The sequence below is a fragment of the Choloepus didactylus genome, chromosome 21, assembly GCF_015220235.1.
Source record: "Choloepus didactylus isolate mChoDid1 chromosome 21, mChoDid1.pri, whole genome shotgun sequence".
Classification (NCBI taxonomy): domain Eukaryota; kingdom Metazoa; phylum Chordata; class Mammalia; order Pilosa; family Megalonychidae; genus Choloepus; species Choloepus didactylus.
Genome location: NC_051327.1, coordinates 34,870,730 through 34,895,888, shown reverse-complemented (window position 1 = coordinate 34,895,888; position 25,159 = coordinate 34,870,730). Strand labels below are relative to the sequence as shown.

The window sequence follows — 25,159 nt, the reverse complement described above, 5'->3', positions numbered from 1 at the left end:
TATATATGTTACCAGAATAAAAACTTTTAAAAACTAAAAAAGGGTTACAAAAGCAATAACCACAATAAAACGCAAAAAAAAAAAAAAAAAAAAAAAAAAAAAAAAAAAAAAAAAAAAACCCTGCTAAAAAGACTCTAGCTTTCAAGTCATGTGGCGTCATGGTCTTGACTGATGATTCTGAGTAGTCTGTGGGGGGCAGGTTGCAGGAAGTTGTGCGGATGTGGGGTGATTCTTCCTCAAATGAGACTGTCCCAGTGTCCCAGTACCTCCCCAACCCTGGCCCCTCGTTCTCCACATCGGGAGTGTCCCCCAGGCATTGGGGAAATCCTCAATGCCCCCCCAAACTCCCACTCGGGGCTGGCAGCACCCCCTGTGTGGTGGGAAGGCAAGGGGAGGGGAGGTGAGCTTCACTGACGCTGGTCCCCCTCTTGGAATGCCCTGCACTCCTGCGTCAAGACGTAGCTTGTAGCTCAGACCTGGCATCCTCTCCAGGTACCCACCTCGAGCCTCCCCCCGCCACCCCTGGGCAGGACATGGTGAGTTCTCTGGGCTTCCCCACTCCTAGCCTCAGTTATGCTCTTTCAGGTCCAAGAAAAGACCCTGGAATGCCCAGGCAAGCATTTCCCAAAGTGTGTTGAAGATTTGAAAAGGTGCTCTGTGACAAATGGCTTCATATGACACACATGTCATCCATTCATGCATTCAGTCATTGATTCAAGGATACTTAAAGAGACTTTACTCTGTGTGGGGGAGCAAAGCCGAGCACTGGAGATGCAAGCTGAGCTCAGCAGATGATGTTCTGTGTTCCTGGAAGTTGTGGTCCCAGGGAAGGCAGAAAATTAACTGGTAAACAAGGTAATGAAAAGTTTAGGATAACTCTAAATGGCACGCAGAGGGTGGCAGGAAAGAGAGGGAATGGAGGGATGGGGGGCTACTCAGACAAGGATGTCTGAGAACTGAGGGATGAGAAGACACACTCCTTGCCTTCCTCATTAAATGCAACATGCTGATGTGTGATGGCTGGAGCTCCAGCAGCCATAAGGGACCATGAGGCAACATTGTTGGTGGTGCAGAAAAATAGGAGATGCCCAGGTCCTTGAGGACCACAGACCTGCCTTGTCAACCCCAGGCTTCTTTTGCAGAACAGAAACATAAATCTCTCACTTCCCTAAGATCCTTATCTGAGTTTCTTGTATATGCAGCAAAGTCAAATCTGAACTGATACAACCAAAGAAGTGTTTGGATTTTATTTAAAGAGCAGGGGAAAGACATGGTTGGATTCATGCTTTCTGAAAGATCATTCTGGCTGCTGCACAGAAAATGGATTGGAGGGTATGCATGGAAATTAGGGGAAGACAGAGGAGACAGACAGTGGAGGCTTGAGCTGAGGAGAGGAGAGTGGAGGGGATGAATAGGTGGACAGGAGTTATATTTTGGAGGGAGGAGTCTCTATATTATCTCAACTGGCTACTCTTGCTCTTCGAATAAAGATTAAACTCTCTAAAGGAAGCACCTAAATTTGGCCCAGTCTGGCTTCTGCCATCTCACCCCCACATTCTCTTTGCTCTCCCGCCGTGTCCTGGACCTACCACACTCTCTCTCACCTCAGGACCTTTGCACAGGCTGGCCCCTGTCTCGGGAATGTCCTTTCCCTTGTCTCTTTACTTCCTGTTTTTTCCCTAAGGCCTTGGGTCAATCAGCTCCTCCCAGAGCAGCCTCCCCTGCCTCCCCGAGTGCCGAGTGCCAGCACCGTCCCTGCTGGGGGTCACAGTGGGGTTTTACCCCATGTGCGATTGCTGGACTAACATCTGCCTCCCCCATAGAGGGTGAGCTCCAGGTGGACAGGGCCGATGTGTTAAGTTTAGCCCAGGGCTTGGTCCGCAGCTCGCGAGCAATAAATGCTTGTGGGTGACGGACGGATGGCCAAGTGGATGGCTGGTCCGGATCAGGCAGACATCTAAAGCCAGCCCCGCTCAGCAGCTGGTAGCTTCCAGGTTGGTGCCATCAGCTGGGGCCAAGATGGATGAGAGAAGTGGGAGAGAGAAGCCCTCCTGGCACCCTTGTGGCTGACGGGCCCATGGGTGGGGCACCCTCCCAGGGCCGAGGCTTATCAGTGCCCCACACGACATCCTGCTATCGGTTCAGGCAGTGATGCTCCCTGGGTCCATCTGGTTCACGTCTGCCACCTCTCCAGGGTGGGGACTGGGTGGGCACCCTTGAGGTCTGGATGCCCCCCATGGAGCCTGGCACGGATGACAAGGGTGACGAACGACTGTTGAACCAAACTGCATTGGGCCCCGGTTTGGAATTCCAGGAGGCCCTGATGAGGTGAGAGGTGCAGAAGGGCTGTCGGGATGGGAGGGAGAAAAAGGGACCAAACACTGCTGCAGTCCTACTGGGTGCTGTGTGCTGGGCTAAAGCGCATCCAACGGTTATCTCCTCACCCCTCACAACAACCGTTTTACAGATTAGGAAACTGAGGCACGGAAAGGCCACGTGACCACAAAGGGTCACCTGCTGGGGGTAGCTCATCTCCCCTCTCTGGGCCTCAATTTCTTTATATTTAAAACGGGATGAGAATATATTTACCTGCGTGTTGCTGGGGAGGACTAGGAGATGGATAAAGTGAGGGGTGTGGGGGGTGCATAGCGATGGTGACATGCTGGCCTCGGAGCACGGAGCCCCTCTTTCTTGAGGAGCCCAGAGGGTGCTGGGGGACGGCTTCTCCTTTGGGCTTGGTCCCCAAATTCTTGACCCCAAAGAGGGCTGGGGGAGCGGGAGGTATTGGAGGCAGGGTGATGCCGGGCCTGGGTCCGATCCCACCTTTATTTAAAATTCAGGTATTTTGTTCATCGGGATCTTTTGGCATTAATGTTATTTGTAAAAACATGGCATTAAAACATTATCTGCTTATTGAGTTTGGGGGCAACCCCTTAAATTGCAGGCCCCAAACGATGACCTCGCTCACCCTAGACCCAGCCTTGCTAATAATGTCTCCTTCACCCCCAGCCGGGGCAGTTAAGGCTTTGTGTGATTCAGGGGAAGATTTTTCTGCTTTTCCGTTTTCCTCTCTGGAATGGGGAGGTAGGGCACCCTCGTTCAGACGGGTCATTAAAAAATGTATTATTGACATAAACCCCAGGTTATCGTGGCCAAACGAATGTTTTTAAATTGAGTCCACCTATGTACCCAGCCCCAAGTGAGGGACGGAAATTTACCAGCCCCCCAATCCCTCCCTTATTCCCTCTGCCCCCAACCCCCAGGTCCCCACTTGGCTGATTTTTGTTTTTTAATAACAACTTTATTGAGATACAACTCAATACCATACCATTCACCTATTTAAAGTGTTTAATGGTTTTAGCGTACTTACAGGGTTGTGCAGCCAACAGCACAATCCGTTTTAGAACATTTTGATCACCCCAAAAAGAAACCCTGGACTCTTTAGCTATCACACCCCTATCCTGCACCTCCCCCCACATATGCCCCCAAACCCTAATGAAACACTAATCTGCTTATCTGCTTTCTGTCTCTCTAGGCTTGTCTATTCTGGACATTTCGTATAAATGGAATCACACAGTAAGTGAGCTTCGAGTCTGGCTTCTTTCACTCAGCATGTCTCCAAGGTTCACCCATGTCATAGTATGGATCAGTTCATTCCTTTTTTTTTTTAAATGCAATTTTATTGAGATATGTGATATGTTCACACACCATACAATCCATCCAAGGTACACAATTACTGGCTTACAGTATCATCACATAGTTGTGCATTCATCACCGTGATCAATTTTAGAATGTTTTCATTACTCCAGAATAAGAAATAAAAAGAAAATAGAAAACCCAAAACATCCCATACCCCTTATCCCCACCTATTATTGAATCCTAGCATTGGTGTGGTACATTTGTTATTGCTAATGAAAGAATATTAAGATATTACTGTTAAAGATTAGTCCATAGTTTGCAATAGGTACATTTTCCCCATATCCCCTTCTATTATTACTCCTTGTAATAGTGTTGTACATTTGTTCTAGTCCATGAAAGAACTTTTTTATATCTGTACTATTAATCACAGTTATTGTCCATCACAAGATTCACTGTGCTATATACATTCCCATGTTTCAACCTCCAGCTTTCCTTCTGGTGACGTACATGACGGTAAACTTCCCCTTTCCACCACATTCACTCACAATTCCGCACCGTTAATTATACTCACAATAATGTGCTACTGTCATCTCTATCCGTTTCCAAATGTTTAAGTTTGACCTAGTTAAACATTCTGCACATATTAAACAACTTCTCCCCGTTCTCCAGCTTCATTCTGTATCCTGGTAACCTATATTCTAGATTTTATGTCTATGAGATACATATTATAATTAGCTCATATTAGTGAGATCATACACTCTTTTGTCCTTTTGTGTCTGACTTATTTCACTCAACATAATGTCCTCATGGTTCATCCACGCTGTCGCATGCTTGAAGACTTCATTCCTTCTTACTGCTGAATAATAGTCCATGGTATGTTTAGAACGCATTTTGTTTATCCAACCATCTATGGATGGACACGGGTTGTTCTCTTCGCTATTGCAAATAATGCTGCTCTGAACATGTGTGCACAGGTTTTTGGGTGGATGTAACTTCTCCTTTCTCCTGGGTATGTACCTAGGGGTGGAATTGCTGGGTCAAGTGGCCACTCTGTGGCTTCCACGTCGGCCGATATCGCATTGTCATTCCCACCAGCAGCGTCTGAGGTTCACACCTGACTTCCAACAGGTGCTCTCGCAGCGGGGCTTTTCTGGCGATGTCCCAGCAGCAGGGCCACAGCCGGGGACTGCGGAGGGAGGCCGGGGGCGGTGGGTCCCAGAGACCTCCCAGGAGAGCTCTGGGATGCCCCTCCCCTTCCCCGCGCCCCCTCAAACCCCACCTGAGCCTCGGGCCCCAGGAAGCCTGTCCCTTTCTCGCCGTTTCCCAGAGAGGGTCACTGTGCTCGGTGCCTCAATTTCCTCTTCTGTAAAATGGGAGTAACCCCGTTTACCTCCAGCTAATGGAGAGTATTTGGAGGGAATGGAAATAAAGAAAATTTTTAAGAAAAAAATAAGAGATCCTTTCCTTGTTTTAATCTTTCTGTCTTTTTCTCTCTTTTCGTTTTTAGTTCCCTTTTTCCGGTTCCTTTCCTCCCGTCTGTTCTTTGCCTGTCCCCTCCCTCTTCATTTCTTCTTCTCTTTCCTCTAAAACGCAAGGGCCCCGGGTCATTCGGCTCCTGCGGATCCCGGGAGGAAGGGCAGGTGGGGGCTGGAACCGACGCGCGCGGTCAGAAACAGGATTTGCACGGCTGCAAAGTCGGGGGCCTCCGCCTTTTCCGGGAAGGATGGGCCCGCGGTGCAGCCCCCGGGGACCCGCCCCGCCCAGGCGGCCCCGCGCTCCCACCAGCCCCCGGCGCCAGCACAAAGGTAACGTCGGGGCGGCTCCCGCCCGCCTCGGCCCCGCCTCCCCGGGCTCCGGCGCGCCTCCCATTGGCCGGCGTGCTCCCGGGACGGGCTCTGGGCGGGGCCGCGGAGAGCCCGCCCTGCCGGCCACGCCCCCGCCCCACCTCGGCTCGCCCAGTCGGAGCCGAGCAGCGGGCGGAGCGGAGTGTGTCCCCAGGTAGGGAGTCTTCCGGGGGGATCCCGGGAAGGGTGCAGGGGGGGCCCCGCCCCGAGATCCCGGGAGCTGCCGGGATGGGGCCTTGGCCGCCGCTGCCCCCCCCATCTCCCCTGGTTCGCCGGCAGGGGGCACCGGGCTGGCTTCTCCGGGCCCCCAGGAAATGCCCCGGCCGCCGAGGCCTGTTTGGGGGAGCCGGTTACTAGTCCCCGGGGCAAGGGGTGGGTGTGGCAGCAGCCGGAGGGATTTGGGGCGGGCGTCGGGCAGCGCTTCCCCTTCCCCAGGCCACCTGTTTTTTGCATGCGGGGAGAGCTCCCTCCTCCCTCTCCCCCTCCCTCCCTCCTCCCTCTCCCCCTCCCTCCCTCCTCCCTCTCCCCCTCCCTCCCTCCTCCCTCTCCCCCCTCTCTCCCTCTTCCCCCTCTCCCTCCCTCCCCCTTCCCCCCTCTCTCCAGCACTTTCGCCTGTGGGCCGAGCGGGTATGGATGGGGTGATTCGTGGCGCGGGGGGCGCCGGCCGGGGAGGTGGAGCCACCCCCAGCCGGGCCGGGCCGCGCCAGCAGTGGGCCCCGTAGTGGGACCCGGGCCAGGGCCCATTGCGGGGGGGCGAGTAAGGGGAGGGGGAGCCGTGGGGCGGGGAGAGAGAGAGACTGAGAGAGACGGAGAGAGACCGTCCAGGCGCCGCGCGACGGGCCGCCTCCGGGGGAGGAGCAGCCGCGGGGCGCGCGGGCCGCGTGTGTTTGCGCGCGGATGGGGCGGGGTGGGGGGGAGCCCAGGCCGACGCGGGCTTCACCCGCCCCCGCGGGCCGCGCTGCCCGCCGAATCCTGCAGGCAGGAAATGCAACATTCTTTTTAGGTTTTTAAAAGGAAGCCCCAGAACCCCCTCGTTGTTCCGGGGTTGGAGTGGGTGTGTGTATGGGGAAGGGGGTCAGCCCGCCCCAGGCAGGGTCTCCGTTCTCATAGGTGGGGGTGCCTCTTTGCAATTGTTTGGGAGGCCGCTCGGAGCCTCAGTTTCCCCATCTGGAGGTCGGGGATATCATTTCCACTGGGTGTCTGGAGAAACGTTAGTTGTCATTTTGAATTATTTATGTATTTCTCGGTCTCTCTGTGCCCCGTTCTGCGCCTCCAATTCGTCCTCCACTCTCAAGCCAGAGAGAACTTGGAAAAACACAGTTGGTTCAAATCAACCCCCAGCTCAATAAAACCGGAGGGACAGCAGGGAACGGTGATGCCCAACTTTTCACCGGGCTTTCGGTTGCTCCCCACAGCGCCCCTCGCCCCTCTCCTTCCGGGCTTTGCCCCGCGGGCTCCTCTCCCTGGTTTCCCCCCATCTTTGAAGTCATCCTTTAAGGCCCAGTTCGGCCGAGCTCTGCGTCCCCGGGGCAGTCCCGGTTCTCAGTACTGGTCCTTCTGAGGGTCCGCCTCACCGCCCCTCCCTGGCCCGGGAGCCCCTCCAGGGCCAGGTCGGGATCCTGTTCCCGGGCGGGGGGCGTCGGTCCGGAGCCGAGCTAGGCCCCGCGGCGGGTCTGGGCCCCGGGGGCGTGGCCGAGGGCGGCTTCCAGCGGCCGGATCCGAGCTTTCTTTGTCCGGCCACCAGCGGCCAGCCGAGTTGGCCAAGTCAGGACATCGGATTGGTGTCCCACCCGCGGGGGCCGGCCGGGAGGGCAGGAGTGTTCCAGAAGGCCCGCGCCCGACAGACGCACTCCCGCGGCGCCACTATTGTCTGTCGAGCTCTCCCTGCGCTTGGCTTGGGAGGCGCGCAAGCGTTCCTCGGCCCCATTTGACAGATGAGGAAACTGAGGCCTGAAGAGATGAAGTCGCTTGCCAGGGGTGGCAGAGGGAGCCAAGAGCAGAGACAGGGCTGCAACTCGGGTCTGGCGCCAAAGCCCCCAGAGACCTGTGGGTAGGGTTGCTTGGGGGGCTGCGGCAGAGTGGTTAGGGACGGGGATGGGGTGGGGGTCTTGGCCCGGGGTCCCCGGCGGCTTGGGGTGGGGTGACGCCAGCAGCCGGGCGAGGCCACGCCGGGCTGTTGATGGGTGGAGGTGGCGGAGCCAGGCGGTAATTCCCGGGAGGCTGCTCCTCGGGTTTCCGGCCTCTTCCCAGCACTGCGGGGCCCCAGGGGGCGGGAGAGCACTTCCCGGCTGGGCGGGCCCGGGAAGGGGGCCCCGGGGCTGCAGGCGCCCCGGCCTGGTTGTTTGTCCTTTGGCGGCTGGTGCTATTGGCTCCGCGTCGGTGGCTGGCGGTGGGCTCCCCGGGGCCAGGCTGCCCCCTGCCTCTTCCGGCCCCCTCCCCGTGACTCCTAGTCCCCCTCCTCCCCCTCTTCCTCCCCCCTCCTCCCCCTCTTCCTCTTCGGCCCCCTCTACCCCTTCACCCCCTCCTCGCAGTCTCCCTCCCCCACCCCACCCCTTCGCTCTGCTCCTCTCTCCACCCCCTTCTCTGCCCCAGCCGGAGCAAAGGAGGGGAGTGCGGCAGAGCCCCACCTCTTGGGCTCATTCCCCCCCGCCCCGACCTGTGGCTTCCAGGGACCCTCCTCTGTCCGGGAGCGGCCGACCCACCCCTCCCCTGGCCCTGCACCCTCAGTTCTGCCAGGCAGGGGCTCAGCTGGGCTGGGGGTGGGGCTGCCTCTCTGCCTCAGTTTACAGATGAGAATGGGGTTCACTAGGGTTAATTTTGTGACCCACCTAGATGCCACCTCCACCCATTTCCCTTCCACATCCCTACACTGGGTTCGGGGCCCCCGCCCTGCCACTGGCTGGGTCTTGAGCAAAGCTCCGAGGGGGGCAGTCCGAGCTCCATAGAAATGCAGAAAATCGCTTGCCCCAGACCTGCTAAATCAGAATCTGCATTTTAACCTGATGATCCTGGAGTGGACACATTAAAGCATGAGAAGCGCTGGCTTAACCCTTGCTGTGCCTCAATTGCCTTGTCTGTAAAATGGGGCTAACAAAAGCGCCTCTTCTGTGTTGGATTGATGTGAGATTCATCGAGGAAATTCCAGTGGGCGGTGGCCTTTGGGCAAGGGGTGAAAGAAAGTGAACCCCTCGCTGCCCACCCCCTCTGCCAATGGGTGTGGAGGCCCCTGCCTCCTGCAGCCCACTGTTGCCCTTTCCTTTAGTGCGGGCTAGTGTCTGTCCCACCTTCCAACCTGCCAGCTGTGGTCTGGCCCTGGGGCTGGGAGGAATCTCAGCACAATGCCCAGCCATGGCCAGAAGCTCATAGAAGGTTCCAGACACTCCCATTTCGCAGAGTAGGGTTGGAGAAGGTCTGGCGTGGCTGAGAAGCTGCTCTTGCTGCCCCCTCTATCTGCCTGTCCTCAAGGAAGGTTTGAAGCTACCAAGAATGGAGCCTTGTGGAATGAACTGCACACTTGTTCTCACTAAAGTGTGAAGGGCTGATAGCTGGGGCAAGGCTCCCCTCCCTAGAGTAAGTGCCTGGGCACTCAGCTCCAATGCGGTGGGCTTTTCAGGCAGGACTGGAAGGGTGACTAACAGGGGCCCTGCGAGATTGGGTTCTGAGCCCCCCGAGAATTGGGGTGGGTTGGGGAGGAGTCAGAAGGCCGGAACCTCGGGACCAGCTGAACTCCTGGAATCTTCCGACAACCTGCAGGGCCTGTGGAAAATTCCCAGGCTATTTTGGGCAGAGGCCCCTTTCTCTCCTGCCTTTTCAGGGGTGGGGGGTGGGGGGTGGAGGCAGGGCCCTGCTGACACACCCCTCTCTGGGGGCAGCTGGTGTGGGAATAGCTTCCTGCAGCCCTCCCTGCGGGTTTTGAGCCCCCTCCCCTGGCTGGGCACTTGTCAGATTGTGGGCAGGCTGAGGGGGGTGGGGCGGAGGGTGGGAGTAGTCCTGGCCAGCTGCTCACCTCCAGCCCCCCACCCCTCCCTGCCCCCGCCCCCACCCCCTTCTGACATGCTGCATATTTCCCTGGCTTTTCTATGAGCCCTGTGACCCTGGGCAAGTTACTGGAGCCGCTGTGTCTGTTTCCCCCGTGCTCAGATGGGGGTGAAATGAGCTGAGATGAGTGAAGTGCTCGTGTGCTAAGTGCTCAGTGCTGCCCGGCCCCAGGGCTGTGTCTCCCCCATGGGACAGTTCCCTTGTTGCGCTGGTTCCCTTGTTTGTTGCACACAGTGGGCGCAGCAATAACTATTGAATGGGGGTCTTGGGGACCCAGAGGGCAGGGCTGCAGTGGGCACTGTTCCTCAGGGCCCACACCCATCAAAGGCGTGCACACACTGGCGACGCTAGGCCCTTACTTGCACACACATAGGTGCACGGGTGCAGGCACATGGACAGCTACAGACTCTACACGTGTGTGCACACAGAAGGATATGGACACACCTGCCCATGTGCCCGGACACTGACATGCATGTGCAGAGACAGACTCACCTGCTTGCAGGTGTATGACGTGTGCACACGCAGAGAGGGACATACCCATATGCACACGTGCAAGACACACTCGAGTACACACAGGCACACCGTGCACACAGCCTGGCAGCATGACCTGCCTTAGGTTTGCTTTGGTCTGAATTTGCTGCAGCCCAGAGGCCAATCCGCGAGCTTCTGGTGCCTGCTTTCCTCACCACCAGCTGAGGGGAGCCGAGGGGGTGCACAGCCTGGGCACAGAGGGTGAGCCCTGATTGTTTCGGGGATGCTCCGAGGCCAGGCCCATGGGTGGGACCAGGGCTGCTGCAGGCATCCCCATCCATGTGCCCCCTGGGGCTGGGGGAGCACCGGGGGCCCCAGAGCTGGCCCCAGGGTGACTGGTTCCCCACTGTCCCACTGTTTTCTTGGTAGCCAGCTTTGGAGCCAGCCTCCCCCACCCCAGGGGAGGCCATTCCCTCTGCGCCGTCCTCCTGGCTGGGCCCACTGGTGGAGGGGTCGGCTCTGGCTGCCATGAGGGTCTGGTGGCTGGTGGCCAAGGCCCCTGGCTTCTCCCAGGCCAGCCCTTCCTCCTGGCTGAATCACTTGTGCCCCCCGTGCCTCAGTTTCCTCCACTGTCATGTGAGTACAAATGTCCCCACGCTCTCGGGCTCCATGCACGCTAGCCAGGGGCTTTGGGTTCTGATGCTGGTCAGGAACTAATCTTGGGGTCATTCTCTGGCCTGTCTTCAAGACCCTGCTCTGTGCCATCCGCTGTCCTTGTGGCCCTGGGCTTCCACTGGCACCTCTGAGGGGTCAGGTGTACTGGGGGAGTCGAGGGGGGCTGGGTTGGAGAAAGAGGCCACCCCGCAAATCGGGCCTGTTTCTTTAGCCCAAGGGGAGGTGGGCTGAGACAGACAGACAGATGGATGTGAAAAGAGGAGACACATGCGGATGATGCTGATGCTGATGATGCATAATTACTGAGCTGCACCCTGTCTTTTCCATCTCATCTCCTGTCCCCGCCCCCAGAACCCCCAGCCTCCTTGCTGGCCTTCAGCAATGCCTGGGCCCTTGCCAGCCTCAGGGCCTTTGCGCAGGCTGCCCCCTACTTCCCATTGCCAGATTGTAGGCTCTTTCCCCTGGTTCAGGGCCCAGCTCACACCTCTTTAGAGTAGCACCCCCACCCTGATACCTTTTAATCCCATTCTATTTCTTGATAGCCCTTTTGGCAGTCTGTAATGATCTTGTTTATATGTTTGTTTACCTGTTGATTCTCTGACTCCAAGTTCAGCTCTGTGTCCCCAGTACCATGAGCAGGGCCTGGAGCACCTGTTTGTTGAATGACCTGATGATGATGATTATAACAATAGCAGACAATTACTGTGCACTTGTTCTGGGTGGATGGGGTGCTAAGTGCTTAGCGTGTATTATTTCACTTCAACTTCAGAGCAACAGTGAGTGGTAGGGACTGTTATAATCCCCATTTTCCAGATGAGGAAACCGAAGCCCAGAGAGGTTAAGTAACTTGCATGGAATCACACAGCTGGCCAGTGGTAGGATTTGAAGTCAGATGTGCCTGACTCCAGAGGAAAAGAGGGTTGAAGGGGACAGGGCAGCTTCCTGCCTTTCCCTGATGTCCCAGAGCACTGCTACCTCACCCCTGCTCAGAATTCCGGGCCTTGGAACATTCCAGGACTCTGTGACCTGTGCTGGTGGGTCATGCTGGAGCTCTGACCCCCTGCCAGGCAGCTGGGGCCTTTATGAGGTGGGGGCTCCCGGACTTGCGGCCCTCCCTGGCCGGCTGCAGCTAAGAGAAGGGGTCAGGGGGCAGCTATGTCACTTCCTCAGGAAGGCCACCCGGCCGCCTCCCTTCCCAGCCGGACTGACACGCGGCCTGACAGGGGAGTGGGGGGCGTGTGGAGGGTGGGCTGTGCTCTTTTCAGGGACCTTGGCGTGGGGGCAGAGGGGAGGCGCTGGGGGATGTGGGCCGAGATCTCAGGTGCCCCAGGGGCCATGCAGTTACTGTGAGTAGGGGGAGCCGGGGTGGCAAACCAGGGGTTCAGGGTTGTCAGAGCTTCTGCTTTTCTTCACGAGTAGCTGGAAACCTGGCTTTTGAGGCAGACTGCCTAGATGTTTAAAAACAAGCTTGCGTTTTAAATTGGAAAACCCTGGATGAGCCAAATAAAACTCATCAGGGGCCGCGGGGGGCCGGGGTGGCCTTGGGCTGCCGTTTTAGCCGCGGTTCCTGGACTCTCGTGTCCCACCTGTGCGTGACCCCGAATGAGCTCCAAGTTCAGGCTCCCCACCCTGTGTCGTGTTCCCTGAGAAGGTGCCGCGAGACCCCCACCTAGCTGCCCCCCTTTCCGGTTGGGGAAATTGAGTCCAGAGGGAGGAAAAGACTCAGCGAGGGCTATTGACTCCGGGGCTTTTGCTCTTTCCACTTGACCTTGAGCCACAGCCCAAGTAGACCTGGTACCTTCAGATAGATTCATTCATTCATTCATTCATTCATTCATTCAACACAGCGTCCACTCTCTGCTCTTGGCAGAAGTGCCCCAAACTAGGCAGCAGCTGTGGAATCCCCTCCTTTCCAGCCCTCGAGCTGAGTCTGGCACACATCCGATCCCCACTCCAGGGGCGGTGCAGGGAATTTGGTTTCCTGGCAGCAGCCAGCAACTGGGCGGGTGGAAGTTCATGAGAGTGCCTGGGTCTGAGTCTGGGCCTGCCTTGGAAATGCCCCTTCCCCTTCGGGTCCCTCTCGGGACCGAGAGCTTGGGGTCAAGCCCCTCTTTGGTGTGTCCGGAGGTTCCTGGAGGCGGACACTGCGTCTTGCTGTTTTCCCTCTTCCCCCAACAAAGTCTGGCACGAAGCAGGGTCGGGAGAGGTGTGCCCTGCAGGTGCCAGGCTCGGTGTTGGGTTGCCAGGGACACGGAGGGACCTGGTGCCGTCCCTGCCCCCCAGGAACACAGTATCTGTCGTGGGGACAGACCTGGCCTTTCCGTGCAGGGCTGTGCCCGAGGGGCGCACATGGCTGTGGTGGGAGCCTGTGAGGCAAGAGCCCCTGAGAGCCCCCCGTCTCTCCCCAGGTCAGCCATGTCATCTGAGCCTCCTCCCCCGGCACCACAGCCCCCCACCCACCCTTTGGCCACCGGGCTGCTGGACACCCCGCGGGCCCATGAGCGCTCGCCGTCCCCCGTACGGGCCAACGTGGTGCCCAGCCCGCTGCCCACCCGCCGCACCAGGACCTTCTCGGCGTGAGTCTCAGGCTGGCCCGGGAGGCTGGGGGGCTTCCAGAGACGGGGCCCCCGCGCGGGGCCAGGGATTCCTCTCTGGGTCTCAGTGTCCCCGACTGTCATGTGGGGAGACGGGGGTGGGGCCGAGGGCTAGGGGTGAGGGGAGCTGGAAGGTGCCTTGTAAACTGGGGGGCACTGGCTCAGGCCCACCCGGAGCCTCTCATGTGGGGAGAGGGACAGGGACAACGGGTGGGAAACCTCTGGGGCCTTAAAATCGTCTTCCCCTTTGGGACCTCGACTTCCTCCACTGCAAAGTAGGGCCAGTGGCAGACGCGGATCTGGAGCCCAGTGAGCTGAAGCTGGCCTTTTTTAATAATTATTAATAATTATTCCCCAGACAGATGCTCAGAAATCGTTTAGTCCAAACCCCTCTTTCCAGATGGGGAAACTGAGGCCTGGGAACTTGCCAGGGCTCACCCACCCACTCATTACTGCAGAGCTGGGGTCACCAGAGTCTGTGAATGGCTTCCCGAGTCGTGCAGTGTACAACCTGCCAAGCGGGACTCGGAGGCCCTGGCCGGGAGCCCCCAGGGCCCAGTAGTGGGTGGGGGCTGGGAAGAGCTGGGTGGGCCTCAGGGAAGCAGGTGGCTGTCCTGGGGGTTGGTGTGGAGCCCCTCTCACGCCTCCATCCCCACCCCGCCAGGACGGTGCGGGCCTCGCAGGGCCCAGTCTACAGAGGAGTCTGCAAGTGCTTCTGCCGGTCCAAGGGCCATGGCTTCATCACCCCGGCCGACGGCGGCCCGGACATCTTCCTGCACATCTCTGAGTGAGTCCGGGTGGGCTGGGGGCTTTGGGGCCAGGGGCAGGCATGTGCCCGGAGCAGGTGTGGGGGGCTGTGTGTGACGGGCTCCGGGACGACAGTGGCTGAGTTGGCGGGGCGTGGGGGTGAGGCTGCACGCGGCTGCACTGGTGTGTGTAAAGCTGCGGGCGACAGTTGCCGTGTGTTCGTCACTGAGGGTGTGTGTGTGAGAGAGAGAGAGATTCCAGCTGTGTGCTGTACATGTGCGCGTGTGTGAGCGAGAGAACTGCTAGGGTGGGTCCGAGTGCCCCTGGGTGTCTGCTGGGTGAGGAGCCCTTTGGCCTGGGGACCCGTTTCCTGCCCACAGCAGGGACAGCCACCGGCTGAGGGGTGGCTGGGTCTGTCCCGGCCCATCTGCTCCGGAACGTGGCTGGGGCCATGCCCTTTGTCCCGCCACTTGGAGACTGATGTCCTTCCTTCCTGAGCGTCCCGGGCCTCGGGGCAGGAAGGTGCTCAGGCAGCCCCCGCCTTTTTTCCTGGCCCCCCAGGTAGGCAGCCTGCAGACAGGCGAGTGCCCATAACGCGGCACCCCCACCCTCAACTGTCGCGGTTGCACCCCATCGTCTCCCATGTCAGGCCACAGCAGGCAAAGCCTTACCCCGCACAGCAGATCTGACAAAGAATCGGAATCACGTTTTTGAAAATGGGATCCCATTGTAAATCATCTGCTGTGGTGGGAGAGCTACCCCTAGTTTACCTTCTCCCACAACATTTGTAGGGATCAGGAAAGCCCACCTGTAGAGTGTAGACATGAGAAAGATGCTAAACTGAGGCATTTATGTATGTTTGAATGCAGGCATGCATGCATGGATATATAAACGTATTTGCATAGTGCCTCTTCCCAGAAAGGATTTGCAGTAGATTGTAAAGCTATACACCATGCAACACGAAAAATAAATTAGTAAGAAAACAAATAGGGAAGATAGAGATACAGCAGTGTCTGGTTTTGCTGCTAGAAGTGGGCTGCAAATTTATTTCTGAGCTTCCTGGTGGCCAAATCAAAAAGGGAAGGAGCATTGGCTGTAAGAGTCTCTGATCCAAACAGACCAGTTCCTGGAGAGCTGGCTGGCGCTGGAGTTCAGGGTCTGAAGGGATTTTCCTCCTGGGTTCTCATCCAGAGGGCCTCAAGGTGGGCATCTTACCCGTCACAGGTGAGATGGTGACTTACGTCCCGTAGAAAGTAAGGGAACCTTCTGGGGGTGGTCGCAGGCAGAGAACCCCACCTGCAACTAACTAAGCACAAAAGGGACCTTCTTGAAGGCTCACTGGGCACCTGGGGAATTCAAGAGCTGAGATGCAGCTCTGTTGGGAAACTCTTGCCCCAGCCACCTCTCAACTCCGATCTCGTGCTGTGCCGGCCTCGCTTTTCTCCTTGGCTCAGATTGCTCTGGGCTCTCATGCCCCTGGGTCCACAGCTCCCACGTTTACTGGTTCCAGTGTGAGCACCCGAAGAGGGGCTGAGCGCTTTCAGTCCCAGGGTAGGAGCTGACAGGGTCAGGTGGAAAGGCAGATGGAGAACATCCTTGGGAGGGAGCTGGGTGGTGAGTCGGTGGGCACCCACTCGGGGGCACACCCTGCTGTCCTCTGCCCGGCGGGGCGGTCTCCTGGGCACGGAGCCACGAGCTGGGCACTGAGTGGTCTCTCTCGGCCCCGCAGTGTGGAAGGGGAGTACGTCCCCGTGGAAGGCGACGAGGTCACCTATAAGATGTGCTCCATCCCGCCCAAGAACGAGAAGCTGCAGGCCGTGGAGGTGGTCATCACACACCTGGCACCGGGCACCAAGCACGAGACGTGGTCCGGGCACGTCATCAGCTCCTAGGAGGCACGGGGCACCCGGAGACCGTGGGGGGAGGACCCGACTGGCGATGCTGCTGGAAGCAGGAGACGGGGCTTCCACGGAGAGGCACGGTCCCTTCCAAGAGATCTCCGGGAGGAAGGGATGTGGGGGGCAGGGGCCAGGGATGGGGTGGTCTCCGCCCCCAGCACAACCTCTGACCATCGCAACAAACTCTCACCATCTGAAAAACATTAAAAGCATTTAAAAAAGAGGCACCCTCTGGTGGCCGAGTGGGGGGCCTGCCCCCCAGCCTGGGTTGGGGGTCCCTTTATCTTCTGGAGTTGTTGATCAAGAACCCCAGTTCTGGTCCACCAGGGGTGATGTGGAGCCGCGGGATTTTCCCCAGGTGAATTTCTTCCCAGTTGTCCCTCATGTCTGGGCTGGGCTGGTTTTGGGGGGTGGGTTTCGGGTCTGAGGGACTTGGCCCTTTGGGAGTGGGAGGCTGAATTCTAGCTCCTTAGAAGCCTTCTTTCCTCCTGTGTTCACGTTGAGTGATCTCCTGGTGCAAACGCCAGTGGCCCTTTCCCATCCTCTGCCACTGAAAGATGGTGGTTGGGGTGATGTGGGGGGCGAGGGGGAGCAGGTGTGGGAAGGAAGCTTGAAGGAGGAGGGCTCTTTAAACTCAGACCTTTCTCTGGATCCAGAAAAAGTGGGTAGCTTGCTTCCTCGGCAGCCTGGTAAAGCCAAAAGTTGAAGGAGAAATACACCTTTGTGGAGGGGGTTTTCTTTAAAACCCAGGTTAAGAAACATTTAGGGATTAAAAAAATTTTTTTTAAATAACTAAAGCTCTTGGCCAGAGCTGGCTGTTTGCACTTTGCTGCTGGCATTGCCAACTTTATAGATATTTCCAGTAAACAAATCCTTAGGATTTTCTTTGCTCTGATTCCGTTTGGTTTTAGTTGTGATTTAAAAATAGAACTGGGTCATAGGTTTTGAAATACGTGGGCCTGTGTGGTCAAGGACACATTTGTCTGGCAGGGAAGTCAACAGTTTCACCGTGGCTTTTGGGAGGACCATGATGTCCCAGATGGAGGATTATTTGATTCCAGAAGCACGAAGGGCCTCGGCCACATCTTCACTCCGGGACTTGGTTGTTTCCAGTGTCAGAACTGCTCCATTTAGGAGGTAGAAGATGACTGGGGGAGTGTTTTAATATAAGCAAAGAAATTAGTGTGTTGATTACGTGTGCAGTGAAACATACAAACCGCCTCGGTGGCGGCTGCCAGGAGCTGAGGGGTGTTTTCCTCCCTCTGTGTCCCGTGAAGGCCCCCCCACTTCTGTCTCTGCCTTTTGCGGGGTCAAAGGTGGCCTTTTCCCCTCCAGCCTTGGACTGTCCCCCACCTCAGCTCCCCAGAGGCCTGTCTGCTGGGGACGGGCCTCATTCTGAAGAGCCACTTGGGCCAAGACCCCCACGGGCTCCCGGAGGCTGAGCCCCCGCGTCTTCACCCCGCGCACCTCCACGGCCCTGTCCTCGCCTTGGCACATGGTTCAGGCCCTGGTGTCCCACAGTGAGCTTGGGAATCTGAATCTGCTGTGTGGAGGCGACCTTTGGGTTCTCTCGCTTAGCAGTGTCCTTTGTAACCTGCCCTTGCTGCCCTTCCTGGGTTACCACATCCTTTTCATTGTATCGATGAGTGTTCTAGAACCGCAGGAGGTTGGAGCAGCCCCGTCTCTGCTCAAACCCCGAGCTTCGGTTTGCAGATGGGGAAATGCCTTGAGGCTCTAGGAGGGACACAGGCTGTTGGTGACAGAGCTGGGACTAGACTCCAGCATCCCCCAGTGCAGGCCTTTTCCCCATTGGCCACCTTTCTCTCAAAATAAAGTTTTGTTTTGTGCAAGGCTGTGTGTGGTTAATACGGAGGCCAGCTAAGGCTCTTCCCCTTCAAGCTGCAGGTAAGGGCGTCTCCCCAGCCTTTCTCCTTTGCATTACGGTTATTTTGGGGGGTGAATAAGATGGGATCCTTCCCTTTTCTTAACTTAAATGAATCATTGTTCTCGAGCACAGGAAAGCTTAGCAGTACACCGTGGCTTCGTGACAACAGAAAAACAGGAAACCATTAGTGCCTTGTATTTGGCCAGTGGCTGAGAAGTGGATGCTCCCGAGGTATCTTAGGGTTGCCTGTGAGAGTGACCTCACATCCATCGGACCCCTGGGTGAGAAGTTTGCCGCGGGCGTCTGCTCAGGGCTCGTCTCCTGCACCCAGGTGGGTGCTGCAGCCGGAGGTGAGGCTGCCCCACCCCGAGGCCCTGCGGGCCAGCGGACGGGGGTGATCGGCTGCACGAGCTGCGACTAGATGCGTGTAGAAAGCCTTAGGGGGACCTAGAACCTCTTCAGGTGGAGCAGTGGGAGCCAGGGCGCCCCAGACACGGGTGTGCAGAGGCGAGGCGGCGTGGAGGGCCGGGCTCCCGGGTTCTGGGAGGGCAGGCGGGGTGGGGGGCGTGCTCGGGCCGGGGTTGGCGGGGGCTGAGGCTGGGGGCCGGGCGGGGGCCTCTGTCAGCGCGGGAGGCTCTGCCCCAGCCGGCCTTTCCCAGGGGGGGGTATGCATGCTCAGCTTGGGTGGTACCGAAATGGACAGTTTTAATATTACAATATATTGATTTTCCATGTGAATTAGGAAAACTAGGACCAGCCTGTCAGACCTATTCTGAGAGGCAAAGTAGGTGTGCAGGTGAAAGCAGCGATTGTAGCACTGAGCAAGTGAGACTGGCAGTGGGGGGCGCGGGAAGACGGTCGTCTGGGAGAGCAGCCGCCGGTGAAGGGTGGACGAGCCCTGGAACTGGCCTTGGGTGCCGTGCAGGGTGGGGCCGCGCCAGGAGGCCGCTGCAGTTGTCCCATGGGGACGGCGGGCACCCTTAGGGCGCGACCCTGGAGTGTTTTGGGGGCGCAGGAGGCGGCGCCCCGGGAGCGGAAGTGCATAACCGCCCGGATCGCAGCGGCATCTGCCCGGCCCGTCCTGGCGCTTCCCGCCCGGGAGCCGGCTCCATTCCTGCTTCCTAAGCCCGGGCGCCCCGGGGACCCCGTATCTGAGGCCCCCACCCCACCCCATCAGCTTCTCCGGTGCCGGGGAGGCTGATCTCAGCAGCCCCAGGCTGGCTGGCGGCGCTCCCCTACGGGGTTTAGTTTTTCTTACCCACTGTATTTAAATTTCGTCTGCTGGTGTCTTCATCTTACATTGACATTTTGACATTTCATGGGGGTCTAGGGGGTACTGCCCAGGGGGCAAGTCCTGGCTCCTGGGACTGGCCTGAGTAACAGCTAACACCACTGTTCTAGGTGCTTTACAGAAATCACCTCCTTTCCATGACACACGCGGCAGGGGCTGCACCCCCATTTGACCGACAGGAGGCTGAGATGAGCCCCCCTGAGGCAGCCCCCCCGAGGCAGCCCTGTCCCGCCCGCTGCACGACAGGTGGCCTCTGTGGGCTCGTGGACAGCACGGGGACAGGGCCTGGCACAAGGCACAGCAAACACATTATTTACCGCTTGTCACTTTGTGACCCCAGCAGTGCCCGGCTGGGGGAGGGAATGAGGAGGGGGCTGCCTGATGAGAGAAGAGAGGGAATCCATCACCAGGAAGGGTGGACTGGGGTGGAAGAGGAGGCCAAGATGACAGAAAGGGGCAGGATGGGAGAGCCCAGCGTTGTCTAGAGCTGGGGAGACGCGCTGACAGGGAAGGGGGGGCCAGGAGGGTGGTGGTGGGGTAAGCGGCCCCTACCCCTCAGTCATAAAGACAAGCTCGAGGACAAGCTTGAGTGAGACTCCTTGCCTTGACACAGCAAGTCGGAAAATTCTAGGGTATGGTGACTCCTTATTCTGTGGGAAGAGGAGGGGGAGAGGGTTCCGGGGAGCAAGGTGGGACCCCGTGGACCCAGTGAGGGCTCCCAGAGTCGCAGAAACAAATACCAGAGCGTCCCATGACAGCAAAGAGCTCCCAGATCTCACCCAGCTGGGCCTGCCTTCCAGAAGGTGACAAAACATAAGAGCTCACCTGTCACTTCACCCCTAAACAATTATCCAGGGAGGAAAAAAGGAGAAAAGAGTCTTGGGAGCTTTTGCTGCAAACAGTAGAATCACTTTAATTTCCTACTGTTCCCCTTAAAAGGCCATTACAGTATCATCTGCACAATTCAACCACTGAGCCACGACCATCCCATGCCCGTCGCGGGTAAGGCAAGGGGCAGAGTTCACAGCCCCTGCGTCTCCCTCGTGCCTGATCTGGTCCTGGTGGAGGCCAGCTGGGTGGGCAGCCTGGGGGGCCTGCACCCGCCTGAGGTGCGCTGGGAGGCGGGGGCTCAAAGGGTGGTGGCGCGGCCAGACGCTGTGGAGTGACCGGAACCACTCCCATGGACGTTCTTAGCCGGGCCCGGCGCCTCCCAGCGGCAGAGGACTTGCTGGCCATGGAAGGGCAGGCGGCGCGGGCCCAGCCCGGGCGCACCTTGGCAAAGGGCCTGCAGGTGAGGAGCAGCCTGTCCCTGCTGCTGACCCAGGCTCTTCCCGGACCCCTGGAAAACCAGGGGTAAGGCCCCTGTGAGGCCCGGCCGGGCCCGTGAGAGTCCTCACGGTGGAGAGGCAAAGCCCAAGTTAGTTTCTCTCAACTAACTGGACCTGGCTTCTGGGGGAAGGGCTGTCTGGCCAGTGCTAATTCTCAGCCAGGAGTTTGGGTTCCTGTTTCCCTCCAACTGGCTGGACAAGGAGAACCGGCCGAGCTGTGCAGCACACAGAGGATCCAGTTAGTGTCCGTGGGGGCAAAGCCCTCTGGGTCGGTGCCTCCGGGCCACCCAGCCATCGGCCTCACCCCCCCAAAGACCCCGATCCCCTCGGATTCAAGGCCTCCCTCAGGCCAACACTCCGGAGGGAGCTTCATCCCAGACTCAGCATCAAACCCCCCTTCCGGTATTGATGCAGGGGGTCCAAACTGATCTCCCCGATGGGTGTCACAAGACCCACCTGGAGGGAGGGCCCAGGCACACCTGTTCCTTCACGTGTGATTCTAGACCATGGGGAAGCTACGGGGGGGTTGTCTCTGGCTGGGGCCAGGGGTGGAAATCCTTTGAGGTATTTTCTCTGGCAGGTGGGCCCCCTCCCGCGTGGTCGCGGCCCAGGCTGTCAGGGACGTGTGGCCAGCGTGGCGAGCCCGTGAGGGAGGGGCCCCACCGGGGCAGGGGCGCTAGGAGAAGAGCTCCTCGCAGAGCCGGCGCGTGTCCTCGGGCGTGGTCACGGCGTAGCCCACGGTTCTCGGGTCCGTGAAGATCTCGTGGTCATTGCCGCCCTGCGGACAGAAGCAGAGGTGCGCGTCACCTGTGTACCCGCCGCTCCGCTGCAGCCCTGGAGCCGGGCGGCCCGCGCCGTGAGGACTTCGGATGTGGCCGCCAGGGAGAACCGCATCTCCACCACCGTCCCCGAGTCCCCGGGAGACGACGCGCCTGCTGCAGTCGTCACTGAGCTGGAGCTCTGGAACCTCGCCCTGAACTGCCGTTTAGCTTGGAACGGGTAATTATGCCTCTGAGAGGAGCCACAGTCTTCCTGTGAAGAGGTGTTCAAGGCTTGTTTTTCTATAAAGACAACCAGGAGTCCAGGAAGGCACACAGCAGACAGCACGCGCACGGCTGTCGGCCTATTTTATCAGGTCCACCCTCTTCTACCAAGGACGGGGTGTCAGCAGGGCCCTCCAGCGGGACTTTCTGCGGCAGTGGCCCCAGCCACGTGTGACTGCTGAGCACACTACGGTGGCTGATGTGACCAAGGAACCAAGCTTTTAATGTGATCTGAATTCATTTAGAGGTAAACAGCCCCGCAGGGCTGGTCCCTGGAGCCCGAGGGCTGGGCTTAGACCCACACCCTCCCCCTGCCCAGTGGCGGGGGCAGCTCCCACCTGTGACACAGGAAGAGGGTGGGACAGAGCCCAGAGGCCACAGGGAGGTCAGTGAGGGTCTGGAGAAGCCCCCGGAGCAGGGCCTGGCCAAGGACAGATGTCACCGTGTCTTCACCGACGTGGCTCTCTAAGCGTGCTCACATGGCCTCTGAAAGTCTCCTTTTGCCAGGTTGTGGGTCTGGGGAGGACCTGGGGATGTGCAGGGAGGGGTGAGGGGTCCCCTGAACCCAGAGCTTCAGGACTGCACTGCCACCCTGGTGTCAGGTGAGGCGCCCACATGCCTTCTCATGGAATTCCCTATTTTCTTCATAAAATTAGACAGTCTGCTCAAAACCTTGAAAAACTCAATTTGTTTATGATAACGCTGAAAAGCAACTGCAGGGAAAATGGATTTTTCTCATAATGCAAAGCAGGAGGCTGATACGGAGAAAGATGTGACTCCCTCGGAGACTCTGACACCCTTTTAAAGGCGTGACACTGACATTTCTTTTGTGCTACCAGTTTTTAAGAACCACCCATCCCCAGCCGTCTGCACCCCCCCCAGGGGAGGTGAAGGTCGAGGCCGGGCCCAGGGGAGGCGGGTGGGGGTGTCGGCAGGAGGTGGCGGCCCCAGAGCCTCCTTCCAGAACCTCCTTCCCTGGGGTTGTTCAGGAGCACCTTGGCACCTCGTGCTGGCATCACACACTGAAAAGAGGCTTCTGGAAGCTCAGACAGCCTGTGTTTCACAGCCAGCATCTGCCAGCTAAACAGCTAAATGTAATATTAGCTCTAGTAATTCTTATGATTAAAAAAAAGCAAGTCAGATTTCTCACAGCAATGACACAGACCAGCATGGAGAGACTAACAAAGGAAAAATGAGCACCTGCCCTATCCAGAAAAACCAGACACCTCCCGGGACCACTTTAGTCCCCTGGAGGCCGAGAGCCAGGGGCTCAAACCCGAGGGCCCGCGGCCCTGCCAGGACGGGAAGGGCCGCGGAGGAAATGAGGGTGCAGGAGCCCGGAGTGTGGAGGGAGGGGAGGCCGCGTGGCCGGGGAAGGCAGCAGGTGTGGCAGGTGTAGGTGGGGGGCCTGCTCGGGGCTGGAGGGGGAGGGGAGGCAGGAGTTAACCTGAAGGGCACTGGGAAGCCACCGCAAGGCCGAGAGCTGGGGATGAGATCTGATCTACCTTACGAAAGGGTCTCTCTGCAGAACGGATGGGGGTGAGGGGGACACAAAGGCGGAAGCAGACAGAGCAGTCAAGAGGTCCCGCAGCGAGCCCGGGTGGACTGAGGACGAGGCCATCACCTGGGAAGAGGGGCCTGTGCAGTGACAGCTGCCACGCCTGCCCTTCCCAGGAGGGGCTGTCACATGGGACTCTGCAGCCAGCAGAAGCCTCATTTGCTGTGGGTTCCCCGGGGTCCCACTGCGACGGCGCTCGGTGTCCCGTGTCACCCACTGGCACTCAAGAACCAGACCCAGAAATCCAGACATGCAGGGGAGGGAAGGCACTGCCCATCCTGCAGGGTGTCCGGCTGGTGGGAGCCCCTGCACCGCACATGCCCTCAGCCCCCCGTCCCTGGGGCCTCCCCCTCCTGGCTGGCACCAGCTTGCACGACAGGGAGGCCAGGATCAGGAGCAGCAGAACCGGAACCCTGCGCTGATGAAAGAGCCAGTGCTTCCAGAATAGCAGGACCTCAGAGAACCACAAGTTTCAAACTGTGAGTTTGCTAAAGTGTACTTGATTCCAGCCAGGGACGCTCAGCCTCCCCAGCTCCCAAGAAAAAGAACACTGTTGGCTGAAGGAAAGAGGGGAGGGATATTCCCGGTACAGCGTAGCTGCCAGGCCCAAAGCGGAGTGAAATCCGCCCACTCATATTTAAATCCCTAAAAGGGCCAAGGTCTGGGGAGGCAGAAGGCTTGGCATGGCCCATGCTCAGGCCCTGGGGATGGGCCTGCTGGCTGCTGACCCACGTGGCTGACACCAACAGGAGAGCAGCGAACCCTAATTTTCCTACCATTAGAGGCAGAGAGAGCACATCAGGAGTGTCCACTGTCTGTCCTGCAGGATGGGAGGTAGGGCTGAGCCTGTAATTTCGAGAGCACATTTGCTACGTGAACACCAACATGCTGCAGACAGAACGTGGCTTCTTTGTAGCTTGTAGTTCAGACTCTTGCTGCTTGTGGACGTTTACCGGCGTATTTACACATTAACAAGCATTCATCGATTTTCTTGGCCTTATGGGTACTGTGCCGGTTTGAGTGTATTGTGTCCCCCAAATGCCATTATCTTTGTGGTCTTGTGTGGGGCAGAAGTTTTGGTGTTGGTTAGATTTGCTTGGAGTGTGCCCCACCCAGCTGTGGGAAATAATTTTGATGAGATGTTCCCATGGAGGCTTGGCCCCACCCATTCGGGGTGGGCCTTGATCGGTGGAGCTATATAAATGAGCTGACTCAAAGAGGAAAGAGAGTGCAGCTGGGAGTGATGTTTTGAAGAGAAGCAAGCTTGCTGGAGAGGAACGTCCTGGGAGAAAGCCGTTTTGAGGCCGGAGCTTTGGAGCAGATGCCAGCTGCCTTCCTAGCTAACAGAGGTTTTCCGGAGGCCATTGGCCATCCTCCGGTGAGGGTACCCGATTGCTGATGTGTTGCCTTGGACGCTTTGTGGCCTTAAGACTGTAACTGTGTAGCGAAATAAATCCCCGTTTTATAAAAGCCAATCCATCTCTGGTGTTTTGCATTCTGCAGCATTAGCAAACTAGGACAGGTACAAAGGCTAAGGAGACCAAGGCCCTGCCTTTAAGGAGCCTGGAGGAGTGGGTCTTCCCTGGCTGGTTGGAGCTTTTAAAAAGTGGCCCAGGTGTTCTTTTTTACTTTTATTTTTTATTCTTATTCTGATTCTTTCTGATGTAAGGAAAATGTTTGGTGATGGATTGGGGTGATGAATGCATAGCTATACGGTGGTGCCATGAACAGCTGATTGTACACCATGGATGGTTGTATGGTATGTGAATATATTTCAAAACTGAATTTAATTAAGAAAAATCAATTGTTAGTTTAAGAACTACGTATGGGGAAAAAAAAAAAAAGGTGGCCCAGGCCAGGATGCCTGGGGGCAGGGCCAGGCTGTAGGCCATGGCTTCTAGAAAGTGATCGGGTGATTCTACTGTCCCTCCAGAGCTGGGAGTCAGCAGCTTTAGAATCCAGCGTGGGTGACAAGTGGGCTGGCCATGCGCTAACACCCCTGGGGTGAACCTGGGCCTGTGTGGCCCTGATACAGCCCCTCATGGCAGACGGGGCTCAGAGCCTGTCCTGGGTGACAAGCCTGGCCCCAGGGAGTGCCCAGCGCATGCTGTTTTGTGGACACCAGTGGCTGGACCGGTGCACTCTGTG

At 57.8% G+C, this 25,159-nt stretch overlaps 2 protein-coding genes across 4 annotated transcripts in view; one reads left to right on the top strand and one right to left on the bottom strand.

Annotated features, from left to right (window-relative positions):
• Positions 1 to 2,236: 2,236 nt before the first annotated feature.
• CARHSP1 (calcium regulated heat stable protein 1) lies at positions 2,237 to 17,756 on the top strand. Of its 3 annotated transcripts, XM_037815051.1 has the most exons (5): positions 2,237 to 2,328; positions 3,536 to 3,576; positions 13,076 to 13,243; positions 13,926 to 14,048; positions 15,738 to 17,756. In XM_037815051.1, exons 3-5 carry the CDS (start codon positions 13,083 to 13,085, stop codon positions 15,898 to 15,900), a joined length of 447 nt encoding a protein of 148 aa, XP_037670979.1. In that variant the 5' UTR covers positions 2,237 to 2,328; positions 3,536 to 3,576; positions 13,076 to 13,082; the 3' UTR covers positions 15,901 to 17,756. The 3 variants fall into 3 exon arrangements, with proteins under 3 accessions (XP_037670979.1, XP_037670977.1, XP_037670978.1); XM_037815049.1 differs by lacking the exon at positions 3,536 to 3,576 and having other exon boundaries at positions 2,309 to 2,328; XM_037815050.1 differs by lacking the exons at positions 2,237 to 2,328; positions 3,536 to 3,576 and adding an exon at positions 5,558 to 5,637.
• Positions 17,757 to 19,961: 2,205 nt separating this feature from the next.
• PMM2 (phosphomannomutase 2) overlaps positions 19,962 to 25,159 on the bottom strand; it is a 28,660-nt gene continuing 23,462 nt past the window's right edge. The window contains exon 8 of the mRNA XM_037814762.1: positions 19,962 to 21,188. Within this exon, the coding sequence (XP_037670690.1) occupies positions 21,087 to 21,188 (102 nt within the window). The 3' untranslated portion in view covers positions 19,962 to 21,086. The remainder of the gene's footprint in view (positions 21,189 to 25,159) is intronic.

What these genes read in the sequence shown, in the direction of transcription:
- CARHSP1 (XM_037815049.1), top strand. An exon ending in CGCACCAGGACCTTCTCGGC is followed by an intron (nt 13,244 to 13,925) that starts GTGAGTCTCAGG and finishes CCACCCCGCCAG; the next exon opens with GACGGTGCGGGCCTCGCAGG. An exon ending in ATCTTCCTGCACATCTCTGA is followed by an intron (nt 14,049 to 15,737) that starts GTGAGTCCGGGT and finishes TCGGCCCCGCAG; the next exon opens with TGTGGAAGGGGAGTACGTCC.